Here is a 13,483-nt window from a genome sequence, read left to right as displayed (position 1 = left end):
CTGGTGGCCCAGCTGTGCTCCTTTCTGGACAGGGGTAGCCTAATTTCTGCCATCGATGCTCTGATAACCTCTAGGTTAGATTACTGCAATGTGTTATACGTGGGGCTGCCTCTAAAGACAGTTTGGAATCTTCAGCTGGTGCAGAATTCAGCAGTCAAGTTGCTCACTGGGATAAGATGGTTTGAGCATACAGTATTACACTGATGCTGGCCTGGCTGCACTGGCTGCCAGTTAGTTTCTGGGCCCATATTAACAGACCAGGATTCTGCATCACTTCAAAAGCGGACTGAGAATTGTGTAAAATGTTTCTTGTGCTAATGTATATGTATAGATGAAAATGTCAAAATGATTACCATAGTCTAAATGTAGCTTTTGGAAAATATTACTATAATTTGCCTGGAGAGTCTTCCCCCCATTTGAAGGTAGTGGGAAAGACTGAGCAGGTGACCCGTGAGCCTGCTCCATCTGCTAACTTTGTGGACGGGCAACTGCAAGACCTCTGATCTTCCTTCTTACCTTTCTTTTCTTTTTAAAACAGACATATTGGACAGCCCTTAAAACAGAGGACTCCTTCATGCAGAGAACTGTCCTTCATATAAGGGACTGTTCTTGACAAAGTAGGACACAAGACCACCCTAATAATATTATTAAAACAAACAAAGCAATTCAGCAACAATATAACATACTTTCAAGAAAGAGGAAAGACTTAAACCTAATAGGTATTTCACACTCTCACTCGCTGGATCATTGTCATGGTGAGTGATCATTGCATGTTCCTATGATCCTTGGGAGCGAAGCCATCGGGAATTTCGTACTCCCAGTAGGGTCACCCAAGGCAGTAAGGTCAAGGGGGAGGAGCTACACAAATAATGCAGAACACACTTATTTGAAGGCTTGAGGTGATAGGGTCATACAGACTGCAATTCAAATGCATGCTTACTCAGATGCTGTCTTCAGTAGATCTTAATCCTAAACATGCTTGGGATTGCAGCCTTGAGCAATTAAGGAGAAAAAATATATGTTTTTCTTCCTTTTTAGCACCCTCCCACACTGCTATTTTAGGTAAGCAATACCTCCCTCTGACCAGTAGGGGTATTGCTTTTCAGTCAGGGGTGCACTGAAAATATAACAGATATTTCAAGTTATTATTTTTGTGATTATTATATGAGTGGGCATTCTGGGATTCTCTCGCTGCATACACATCACACTACTTCCTGTGCCCATCTCCACCTTCAGGTTTCAAATGAAACTTCTTAAACAAGGACTTCTGAGAACATCACACTTTGAAATATGGGACACAGTGAGGGATATAAAACATTTTATAAATAATTTGCATAAACCTATCACAGATTTAGGTGATACTTTATGGAGCACTGTCAGTAAGTTAGCTGAACCAAAATTACTCACTTTTTCTATTTCCAATTTGATCTTTCTTCCAGTGAGGTTTTTATTTAGTTGTTTGTTTATTGCAGCCACTCTGGAATGCTTTGAGCCTATTTCATGTTTTGGAGATAATGCTATCTCCAGGGAGCATTCAAGTTGCTTCCTAGAAGGTCTGCAGGCTAGATGCCAGTAGCTTGGATCATGTGGTTCCACACACCCAATCAATGCACAGATCTAGTACAGGCACTTTGGGGAGTAGCTTGAGCTCTCCCTTGGGCATCCTTAGTGCTGTGGATTTTGCTGCCGACACGTTGCTGCTTATGCAAGCAAGTTTTCTGTCTGCAGAAAGCTGTTCACCACAGCAGCAGCAGTGGTGGCGGTGGTGGCAGGTGGGGTGGGGATGGAGTGTGGAAGCCCAGGGGAGCATTCCCGTTGCTTCTCTGGGTTCCGACTTACTCCCACAGGCGACTTGATCTTGGATGCCTCTCTATCTGATGGGATGCACAAACCCACATGCTGTTGTTTCAGTCGGTCATTGCTGAGGATATTAAAACACAGCATAGCTAAATTTGCAAAATATCATATTTAATTTCCCTGATTTTCCCTTCCTCTACCCCAATAAAAAATGTATGCCTTGAGGCCAAGCTGAGATAATATTTGTCTCAACCCTAGTTATGAATCGCTCATGAGCTGGGGGATGAATGATGGAGTCCTCAAAGTCTGAAGGAGAGGTCAGAATAACTGCTGCGAGCCGCAGAGGTGGAGACAGGACTAGCTGTTGGGTTTCTCCTGGCATAGGAGCCTCTGGTGGAGAGCAGGGATTTATTCTGCCATCTCCCTGGAGTCTCCTGCCTCATCTCTGGGCTTTGGGTAATCCAATCACACGGCAAAGTAGGCAGGTGGCAAGTCACTATTTTGTTTCTCAAAACTGCAATGTGTGAACTGAGTTTTAAATCTCTCTGGGCTTCAGGACACCCTAGTAGCATTATGTAATCATTTCCTATCTGGGAGTCAATAATACACCCTACAACCAGGTAACATTATGTGACTCAGGTATACTCCAGGAACACTGAGACATTCAAACACAACTTGTATACCTGAATAGCCTACTTTTGACTTGTCACTTTCATTGTTAATGTAAAATCTGGAAGTCTGAAACGTAAGACAAGAGTGAATAGATTGAAGATGCCTGTTAAGTCTCAGCAAAATACATGCTAACATGCTCCTTGAACACCTTTTCTTTCTTTTCTGTCAGGTCTTTCCTTTTCCTGTAGTTTTAATTTCCATATGGTACAAGATTCCACAGCAACTGTCCTCAGTTGTTTTGTTGAGGAGTGGGGAGGGAAAAAAAAGTATGATATGAACTTGATGCGTGACTGAATTTGAAGCAAGAAAAGCTCCACCAATCTGCAATTGATAATGATATTTGTTTACCAGCACTGAAGTCTAAGGCTGCAATGCTATATACCCACTTACCTGGGAATGAGCCCCATCGAACTCTGTGAGACTTGCTTCAGAATAGACACGGATAGAACTGTGCTGTGGAAATCATCAATCAGGACTTTATCCCTCACAGCCTTTTGGCAGAGGTATCGGGTTTTTCTGTTTAATGTGTAAATTAGGGAAAGGGAAGATTAGTTATTTAGCAAGATCATGGTTGCCAGATCAAAGAGTCCAAATAAAAATGTGACTATAACAGAAATTTGTAAATTGATGCACAGTCAGAAGAAAGCAAAGAAAGGTCCTTCTTTCATAACTCTGTATAATGTGGGTTCAGTTCATGAAACTGATTGGCCATAGGTGTAGGTCGGTCACAGAGCAAAGAAATTCTTTGGATAATGATCAATTGGTTTTTGGAACTCAGTGCCACAAGAAATGGATATAGCTGTTGGGTTAAAGGGCTGTAAAAGGGAGTTAGATAGATTATTGGAGGAGGAGAAGGAGGAGGGGGGGGAATTATATCAATGACTGTTAGCCAAGATGGCTAAATGAAACTTCAAAGTTCAGATGCAGTGTGAAAATGAATGCCAGTTGCTTGTGGATAAGAATGGCCTTCACAACTTACTAGTGGACTTCCTGGAAGCAGCGGGCTAGCAAGTGTGATAAACAGGAATCAGGAAGCTAAACTAGATTGGGCAGCCAGCAGCAGCTTTTGGTGGACTTCAGCTCCCATCAGCTGCAGTCAGCATGACCGATGGGCAGGGATGATGGGAGTTGGAAGGTGCCATGTTGGTTATCCCTGAACTAGTTAGACCTTTAAATTGACCCAGCAAGACCCTTCCTATGTTTAAATGTCAATAGGAATCTTGCCTCTAATGTCAGTGGAACCAGAAGAAAGAAATAAAGGAGCTGTAACTTAAATTCTGAACTTTGAGAAGCTAAATTCTGCTGTCTGGTTCAATTATGCAAGGTGGCACATTTCTGCTGGGAATGGCAAAGCAGCAAGGGCTATTCAGGTCACTGAAGCGTCACACGCTCCCTGACCACTGGGAATTCTCCTGCTTCTTAGGTTTCACCAGGCATCGCTTTTGCAATTTCAAGCCTACAGCGGTACCTCGGGTTACAGACTCTTCAGGTTACAGACTCCGCTAACCCAGAAATAGTACCTCGGGTTAAGAACTTTGCTTCAGGGTGAGAACAGGAATCGTGTGGTGGTGGCCTGGCAGCAGCAGGAGGCCCCATTAGCTTAAAGTGGTACCTCAGGTTAAGAACAGTTTCAGGTTAAGAACGGACCTCCAGAACGAATTAAGTTCTTAACTCCAGGTACCACTGTATCGTTGAGGACCAGAAACTTGGCATTTTGAAAGGGGGACAACGTTCAGATTCTCAGCTTGCCATACTGCACCCCACTACAAATTCCACATTGCCAAGGCCCGACCATTCACAAAATAGCAAAAAACACACACCGCTCTGGGGCTAAGGGATGTGGAAGCACTTCAGTAAACTCAGATGTGTAAAGAAGAAACCCGTTAATCACCACAACATCTTTATTCCAAAGGGGAGAGTCGACCTCCTAAGGACTGCTGTCTATGTGTGCTGTTGACACATCTCCGTATTCCTCAGCATGCATCGAGCCCAGCTGTGACCATCACAGCTGTACAGTTTTCTCCTCCAATTAAAGGTGCTCCCCCCTGCACTCACCCAGACCATATTAACCCTCCCCTCAAAAAAAAAAAAATAATATCTGCTAAGGCGAGAGAATTATTTTCGGAACAAGAGCAGTTATACAACAAATGAATTATTTATCTTTTTTGCATCAAGGAAGAGAAAAGCATTTAGTTAGGACCCTTATTTATTTATCTTGAGTGTGTGCGCGTATGTGTGCACACAACAGAGAGAGAGAGAAATTGTTTTTACAGGGACAGCTGAAAATCCCCATTGAAGGGAGGGGTATGTTAAGCTGAACAAAACACAGCTGTACATCCTCCCCCCTCCACTTCTTTGTCCCCATCTTCCACTTTCTCCGCTCCCCCTCCTCACAAGGCTCTGATTTTTGTTACATAACAGAACCCAAGTACCCTTCTGGCTATCACTGATATACAAGATTATGTTACAAGGGCTCCCTTCGCCAAAGCTTATCGACATAGCAAGCGATGCTAATCCAGCACATACGCCCCCCCCCTTCTTCCATCCTCATTGCTCTGCGCTCGGCTTCTCCCCATCCCTGTGAAACTAACAAACCTAGCTGTCTTTTTTCATATTTCAAAGCCCCCCTAATTGATGCCTCTTCTTGTCTCTTGTGTGTTTCCTTTCCAGATTTCAGCGACAGATGGATCCCTCTCTCCCTCCCTCCCTTTTTGCCTCCATCTCCTTCTCCCCCCTCCCTACGTTCTCCTCCTCTCCCTACATTTTTTGTTTGTTTGTTTTCAACACGTTTGATCTGAAGTTCTGAAGCATCTCGGAGGGGACCCACGAGAGGAGGAGGAGGCGGAAGCAGCACCCAAGGAGTGTCAGCGACACCAAGGCGGCGCTGCCTTGTTCTCCCACCAATTGCATCATGGTGTTGTTCAGGGGAGGCTGTGGAGGAGTCACACAAAGAAGATTTGTTGCTGAACGTTTCATTTTTGTTTGGCTTTGAGAAGAAGCACAAATAGAGAGAGAGAGAGAGAGAGAGAGAGAGATATCTTTCCCCTCCAAGTACAACTTTCACTCTGATTGACGACCACAGCTAGTCAGTGTTGTCACTGTGTGTGAAACTGGGCACATATGACAATGGTGGCGTCCAACAGAACTGGGGTGCTCATGCCCTTTGATTGCTAAGCTCCGAGGGCATCAAGTCGCCCTCTTGAAGTCTCCTTCTCAATTCTGTTGTTGTTGTTGTTCTTGTTGTTGCTGGGTTTGCCTCTTTTAGCCTAAAGGGGGCACTGTAGCCCAACATGCTCCGTCTGGGATTCTGGGTGGCTACCCTGCTCTGCATTTTTGCCCCCAGCAGTGTCTGGAGTGACTGCTGGCTGATCGAAGGAGACAAAGGTTACGTCTGGCTGGCTATCTGCAGCCAGAACCAGCCTCCGTACGAGACCATCCCCCAGCACATCAACAGCACTGTGCACGACCTGCGGCTGAATGAGAACAAGCTCAAAGTGGTGCTCTACTCCTCCCTCAACCGCTTTGGTAACTTGACGGACCTCAACCTGACGAAGAATGAGATCTCCTACATCGAGGATGGAGCCTTCATGGGGCAGTCCAACCTGCAGGTGCTGCAGCTGGGCTACAACAAGCTCACCAACCTGACGGAGAGCATGCTGCGCGGCATGGGCCGTCTCCAGTTCCTCTTTGTGCAGCACAACCTGATCGAGGTGGTCACCCCCACTGCCTTCAACGAATGCCCCAGCCTCATCAGCATCGACCTGTCCTCCAATCGCCTCAGCCGCCTGGAGGGAAGCACCTTCACCAGCCTCAGCAACTTGATGGTGTGTGAACTGGCTGGGAACCCCTTCAACTGCGACTGCAACCTCTACGGTTTCCTCATGTGGCTGGTGGCCTTCAACAATGTTACCAAAAACTACGACCGCCTGCAGTGTGAGACTCCCCGGGAGTTTGCCGGTTACCCACTTCTCATGCCTCGGCCACACCACAGCCGCAATGCCATCACCATCTTCAAGTCAATGTGTGGGGATGGCAATTACCCCTTGATCTCCAGGATCAACCCCACACCTTACATCCCAGATTCTCAGAGGGAGGAGGACAATGCTGAGAACTCAGGCATCAGCCCAGACTTCCTCTCAGTAGAGCCTCCAGCGTCTTCCACCACGGATTCCTCCTACATCCCCAGCATCAAGCTGCAGCAGGTGACTATCACCTCAGCTGCCTTGGTGGTGACCATCCCATTCCCCTTCAGCAAGATGTACGTGCTGGTCCAGTACAATAACAGCTACATCTCTGATGTAATGACCCTGAAGAAGAAGAAGGAAGTTGTCACTCTCACCCACCTGAAGGCTCACACAGACTATACATTTTGTGTGGCTTCCATACGCAACTCCAAGCGCTATAACCACACCTGCCTCTCCTTTGCCACCAGGAGCAAAGGGAGAGAGGAACCCATGGCCAACACATCTACCACTACCCATTACATCATGACTATCTTAGGTTGTCTTTTTGGAATGGTTATTATCCTTGGCATCGTTTATTATTGCCTGAGGAAGCGTAGGATGCAAGAGGAGAAGCAAAAGTCCCTCAATGTCAAGAAAACGATTTTGGAGATGCGTTATGGCTCAGATATTGATACCAGCTCAATCGTACATCCGTCACAGAAGTTGGGGGAGCCGCCTGTCATCCCTGTCTCACGGATGTCCTCTCTTCCATCAATGATTGGGGACAAGATGCCCTCATCCAAGTCCATGGAGGCTGGCATGGATACTCCCAAGGTCACCACCAAGGGCAATTACATTGAGGTTCGGACAGGTGGCGGGGATGGGCTGGACAGGTCACAGCGGGATGATGACCTGCATGAACTGGACAATGGCCAAGGTTCAGCCGCTGAAATCTCAACAATTGCCAAGGAAGTGGACAAAGTGAACCAGATAATCAACAATTGCATTGATGCCCTCAAGCTGGACACAGCCTCTTTCTTGGGGGGAGGGGGTGGTGTTGACTCTGACATGGCTTTTGAATGCCAGTCCATACCAGCCGGTTCCTCTGTTGGGCTGGAGAGGCCAAGCTTCCTCTCACCACCCTACAAGGAGAGCTCCCACCATCCCCTGCAGCGTCAGCTCAGTGCAGATGCTGCGGTGACCAGGAAAACCTGCAGCGTCTCCTCCAGCGGCTCCATCAAGAGTGCCAAGGTCTTCAGCCTTGACGTACCTGACCACCCACCTTTGAGTAAGGCAGACTCCAAGTACATTGAGAAAGGAAGCCCACTCAACAGCCCCTTGGATCGTCTTCCCCTCGTGTCCCCAGGTGCCATCCACCACCTGGAGGTGAAGCCATCCTACCACTGCAGTGAACACCGGCATTCCTTCCCAGCTCTCTACTATGAGGAGAGCGGCGATACCTTAAGTCAGAGGGTGTCCTTCCTTAAGCCGCTCTCCCGGTCCAAGCGGGACTCCACATATTCTCAGCTCTCGCCTAGACATTACTTCTCGGGCTATTCCTCCAGCCCAGAGTACTCCTCAGAGAGCACCCATAAGATCTGGGAGCGTTTCCGGCCTTACAAGAAGCACCACCGGGAGGAGGTTTACATGGCGGCCGGCCACGCCCTGCGGAAGAAGGTCCAGTTTGCCAAGGACGAAGACCTGCACGATATCTTGGATTACTGGAAAGGTGTCTCTGCTCAGCAGAAGTTGTGACTCTCTCATTAAAAGAAAGAAAATCAACACACACACACATACACAAATTAACCCACCTGACTGTGAAAAACAAAACAAAACCCCGATAAAAGAAACTGAAAACCATTTCTTAAAAGTTTACAAAAATGAACAGGAAAAAAGGCCCGTGTAAAATGAATTGTCTCTACTGTGTTATGGGGACCACTGTTAACTCCTTCGGATTGGTGGGGAGGAGACACTTGCTTTTGTACTGAGGTAAAGAGAAGGGGGTGACTGTTAAGGGAGATACTGGGCTGGTAGGTAGCAGAAGTGGCAAAGGAAGGATGCTAATCAGGCATAGGCTAAGACAGGCCACATGATTTTTCTGTTCCGGTTTGCTATTTTGTTCCAGAAAGAGAGGATTTTGCTCATTCCCCAGACAAAAGGGAGGCAGGGAAGGGGTGATGCCTCCTCATCCCTCCCTTCCCTATACTTAAAGGGGCTCTTCAAAGGTTGCCTTAGTGCAGCCTCCCCAACCTGGTGCCCCTCATAGGCTTTGCACTACGTCTCTTACCAGACCCAGCCAGCATGGCTGTGGTGCCCAAGGCTGATGGGAATTGTAGCCCAAAACATCTGGAGAGCACCAGCTTGGCAAAGGCTGCCCTAGTGCATGGGAGGCACTTTTCTGTGAGTGGATCTCCCATAGCTGGGGAAGCATTTCAACAACCCAGCCATGCGGATGAGGGCCAGTTGTGTGAGTGCCGGATGTGGGATTAGCAGCCTGCAGAGAGTACGAGTGCCAGTCTCATGGGAAAGACCCAGGTGGCCATCCTCTGATGTGGTTGGGTCATTTAACGTTAACCTCAGCTGTGTTGGCACAGCTGGTTGAAAAGTGATCCCCATTGTTTCAAGGGCCTTAGAATCCAGATGAAGACATGGTGTAATACGAATGTCCTCTCTGTGCTCAGAGAGGTTTTCCAGGCCTGCTGCCCTGCTCCCACCTCCTCCATATATCCTTATCTGCACAAGGACAGGAGCAAAGAGCAAAAAGGGAGGCTTTCTTGACATGTCCTCACCTGCCCATGAACCTTGTGTGGTGTAGGCTGCCGCAAGATGGCTTGGCTTCCTCCACTCTGGAAGGGGCTGGGAGATCGAGCATCAGTAGTAGGGTCTCCTCCATATCCTTCCTCATTTGTTAGGAAGAAAGAGCATTAGCTCACAAGGTGCCTCCCTGCACCTCAGTGGGCTGTTCAGTTGTCTTCCAAGAGGAGAGGGTGATTGTGCTGCAGGACACATGGAAAGAGGAATTGCCAAGGCGAGGGGAAGGGAAGGAGGGCAGCATCTGCAACCCCTCTATGATCTCAAGGAACCCTGACCCCGGATATGCTTGGCTTAGGGAACAACACACAACTCCATCCCAGAATACGTTGGGCATCCTGCAGAGCAGAGTCTCATGACAGACAGATGGGCTCTCATCTGCTGCTCCTTACACTGAAAGAATGGCTGTGATCAGCTATGAGGTCCTTGGTGGGCGAGGCGAATCTCAAATAGGCTTCTGTTACACCTCACTGCCAGAACTTGACCTAAGTAGGGATAGAGGAAGGGAATCAATCTAACACTCTGATGGCTGGATATATATACTACACTGCAGCAGAAGCTAGCATAGTGCCCTCCAGATGTTGGGACCGCAGCTCCCACCATGCCTGGACATTGTCCATCCTGGCTGGGGCAGATGGGAGTTGCAGTTCAACTGCAGTTCTGGAGGCCACCACATTGGCTGTCCTTGCAGTGCAGGATGCTGTTATGATGGAACACTGGATGGGAGCAGCGAGGGTTAAAGAAGGCCTAAAGGTAAGGTGCTTATTCTGCACTGCCTTGAATAATATTCAAGGCAGTGTATAAAGGGTCAGATCAGAATAGGAAAGCATAGGCATCCATCAGTTAAACTGGTGGGCAAGCCAGTCTCAACCACTGACCTGCCACCATGCTGCCATCACCTGTTCTTCATTCCCATTGAATAGAACAGAATATCTTTTATTGAATTAGTATTTAGGCTATAACAGCGCTAAGTGAGATGACAAAAATTTAAGCCTGGCAACAAAATTTACATAAACTTATAGAATGGGGGGGGGGGCACTCTTGAAGGAATTATACCCTTGAATGAAGATAATATGCTGATATCAGAGATTGCTACTTAGATCCCATTGCTTCCTTGCAAATGCAGCTGTCCTACTCCTGACCACCATACTTCCTTTTTCCCCTGGGAAAGAGTGCCAGTGGCCAATGGGAACAGCAGAGAAGGCAATGGTCAATGGACGCAAAGAGGCACAGGCTGAGTGCACTGCTTGGAGTTATTCAGCAGCTCCGATGTGGCCTCAAGCTGCCATGGAGACAAGGGATTGTTGAATCAAGGAGAGCTGGTATAGAATAGGAAGCAAGCATGAGACACCTAGGTAGCACCCCTGCAGAGTGTGACGTTATAGGTAACTTACTAAATCTAAATAGCAGAGCCACTCTATGAAGGCTGTGTTCTATAGAGGTGGTGAAAGGGAATGTTTTATCAGTTCTAGTGCCAAGCATAAAGCATCTCTGCCTTCCGGAACGTTTCCACTCCCTCTTGCCCTCCCTGCCTTGCTATGTCTTATTACACCACTTGATAAGGCATACCTTCCCTCTGCTCACCACCATGAAGTTTCCTCACATCTCTACCTTGCAGCAAAGCTCCATAGCTTATAGCCCCCCACTACCTGCCTGCATCAGAACACACCAACAAAGCACAAGTTACTTCAGCCAGGGAATCTCCCAGCAATTCCTTTTCAGTGATGGAGCCCCCCAAGCAAGGAGTTGTTTCCGGAGCCATCACTGGGGCAAATGCCTCTTCCCAAGATCTTCTCTTGGCAGTGTTGTTCCATTAGTAGAGCTGGCCCAAAGGAGTCCTGGATTCTAGTTCCCAAGCACCAAACTAAAGTCCTTTTTCCAATGCAAGAAAAGAAGTGTCACTTCTCCCAACAGGGACCCCAGATGTAGACACTCAAGGTAAGCGTGGCCTTGCACAGCCAGGGCTAATCTCTCTGCATCTTGCAGTATTTCTTCTTCCCGATTGTCTGCCTGCAGCCAACAGCAGCAGGAATAACAATGTAAAGCTGAATTTAAAAAATGTCTGATCTAGCAAACTAAGAGGCAAGCAGCCAAGTGTATTTTGAAATGGCTGGGTAAGTGGGCTCTGTGGTTAGGGTTCTTGTGAAAAGGCAGTTGTAGTTGAATGGTCAGTGCTTACTGGGTTGCTGTGGGGAGAACTCTTACCTCACCTCCACCTCTGATACATGCTGTGCTTCGCATGGCAATCGTAGGAGGACCCTTCTCTTACCTGAGCAATAGTGTGGATAGCAAAAGCAGTCTGGGCTGGTAGTGCCATCCAGTGATTGGCGTGTTAAATCTCAGGGATTTGTTTACCATGGAAACAAGTGGAGGGGGCTGAGATCCTGGAGATACATTCTTGGTAGGAACTGAATAGAGATGGGATCTTTTCTGATTGATCCAACGGAGCTTCTCCTCCATCACCCTAAGAGATGTATGCTTTTGGGTGATGACAGGGAGGAATTCCAAGACAAATCCCGGGAGTAAACACTTGTTTGGGATTTGGAGACAATCAGTCTCACTCCCAGAAAAGATATGGAGGTTGATCCCTATCTGAGGAGTAGATCCTTCTTAAAACTCCAGGGGACATGTCTGAAATATTTCCTTTACAAGAGCTGGCCAGGAGCCCTTGGGAGAAATATTGGAGGCATGTTCAGTGTGAGTATCTTCCCCAGTGGGAGAATCCTGAAGAAAGCCTAAGGAAAAGAATGAAAATTGTTTGAAGATTATTGAGGGAGATGGGCATAACATCCGGTAGGGGTTCCGGTGGGAGGGGGGCAAAGTGCATTCCTGCTGAGTTCCAGTGGATTCATGAATGAAACCCCCGACTTCTTGCAGAATCCCTTTTGCATGCTGGCATGTTTCCTGTGTTGTGGGAAGTTTTGCAGTGCTTTGATCCTAGGCAGATATTAACAGCAGGACCAAATACAGTTTTTGACTCCCCTAAAGCACTCCGGTCTGAGTAAAGGGTGTAGGGGGCATCCTGGATAGCACACCCTTATGGTGCTTGAAACAATGAGGGAGGTGTGAGTTTGTTGGCAGGAGAGGAGATGTTTCAGCATGACTCAAAAGTGGTGATGGTTGTGTGCGTTGGACTTGTTGAGGAACTGGAACATTTGGCCAGGTAGAGCCATCAACCATCATATACGGGGAAGTGTTGCTGGATCATTCTGGTGTCATAGGATCACCCACATCCATCTAGGACAGGATACCTGTGCCATTTAATATGCGCAGAGATGGGAGAAATTTGGCAGATTCTCCCACACTCATGCTGCAGTGATGGCAGAAACTGCACCAGCCAAAATTCTCCCATATTATGTCGCTATTAAAAGGTACACCAACGCCACCCCAGATAGATTTTCACAACCCTAGGGAAATGAGATAACTTGCCTTCTGACTCGGAATCAGGGTAAAAGGCAGTGAGGGTGGAAGGAAGGTGCAAACAAACCCTGTTTCCCACTTCCACCGCTTCACCCCAGCTTCCCCATCCCATAATCTCTTATTGTGGAGCAGGTTGCGATGAAATCATACGTAAGAGGCTGTGTGCTGTGTGTTGCCATTGATCTCAATTTCCTCCATCTCTCTGAAAAGGGAAAAGGGAAGAAAGGATTCAGATTAGATCATAGGTGGTGGTGGGTACATAGCAAGCCCAGGATCTTCCAGAGCTGATGGAGGACAAAACTGTTCCAGCAGGCTAGGAGTGGAGAGGGGTGGCAAAGGGAGAGGAAGGCTTGCTCTAACTCTCTGACCAACCCTTCCCCTGCTGCTAGATGAGACTCTGAACAACCACAGAGTACATGCACACAGTCCAAAAAGAGGAGATTTAAGCGTTATATTTGCATGATGATTTTAACTGTATTTTTCTGAGCAAAAACATCTTTTGTGTATGTGCTGGTTTGTCGAGACTAAACCTAACCATGCTCCTTTGCTCCTTCCTCCCACTTTGCCTCCAAATTCCCCATATGCCCTTGACCGCCATTGTGATTTGACAACTTTGGGAGGGAGTGGATTCCAAAGATGACCCAAACCAGGTGCCACCAGCAAAATAGCAACCCCAACTTCCAATGCAGTCCACCCCTACAGGCAGACTGCCCCTTTGCAAGCATCTGGCTTTGGCCTCAATGACTTTCTGAGGCCAAAATGATGGCACCAAATCTTCAACATGGGCTCATCCTGTGGTAGTCATTTACCCTCATGAGTCTTGATTTCACAGAAATGCT

The 13,483-nt window shown here is 47.5% G+C and overlaps 1 protein-coding gene and 1 long non-coding RNA gene across 6 annotated transcripts in view; one reads left to right on the top strand and one right to left on the bottom strand.

Moving 5' to 3' along the window:
* ELFN2 (extracellular leucine rich repeat and fibronectin type III domain containing 2) overlaps window positions 1-8,248 on the top strand; it is a 131,759-nt gene extending 123,511 nt beyond the window's left edge. For all 5 annotated transcript variants that reach the window (XM_080971688.1, XM_080971689.1, XM_080971690.1 and 2 more), the window contains one exon: window positions 5,140-8,248. In XM_080971688.1, coding sequence (XP_080827814.1) covers window positions 5,760-8,168 — 2,409 coding nt within the window. In that variant the 5' untranslated portion in view covers window positions 5,140-5,759 and the 3' untranslated portion in view covers window positions 8,169-8,248. The remainder of the gene's footprint in view (window positions 1-5,139) is intronic.
* LOC308457739 overlaps window positions 1-13,483 on the bottom strand; it is a 515,363-nt gene that overhangs the window by 402,856 nt on the left and 99,024 nt on the right. The window lies entirely within an intron of this gene.

The sequence above is a fragment of the Podarcis pityusensis genome (assembly GCF_964106645.2).
Source record: "Podarcis pityusensis genome assembly, chromosome: 10".
In the NCBI taxonomy this organism is placed as follows: domain Eukaryota; kingdom Metazoa; phylum Chordata; class Lepidosauria; order Squamata; family Lacertidae; genus Podarcis; species Podarcis pityusensis.
Note: the sequence above shows the minus strand (reverse complement) of the source record. Positions and strands in the feature narration are given on the sequence as shown.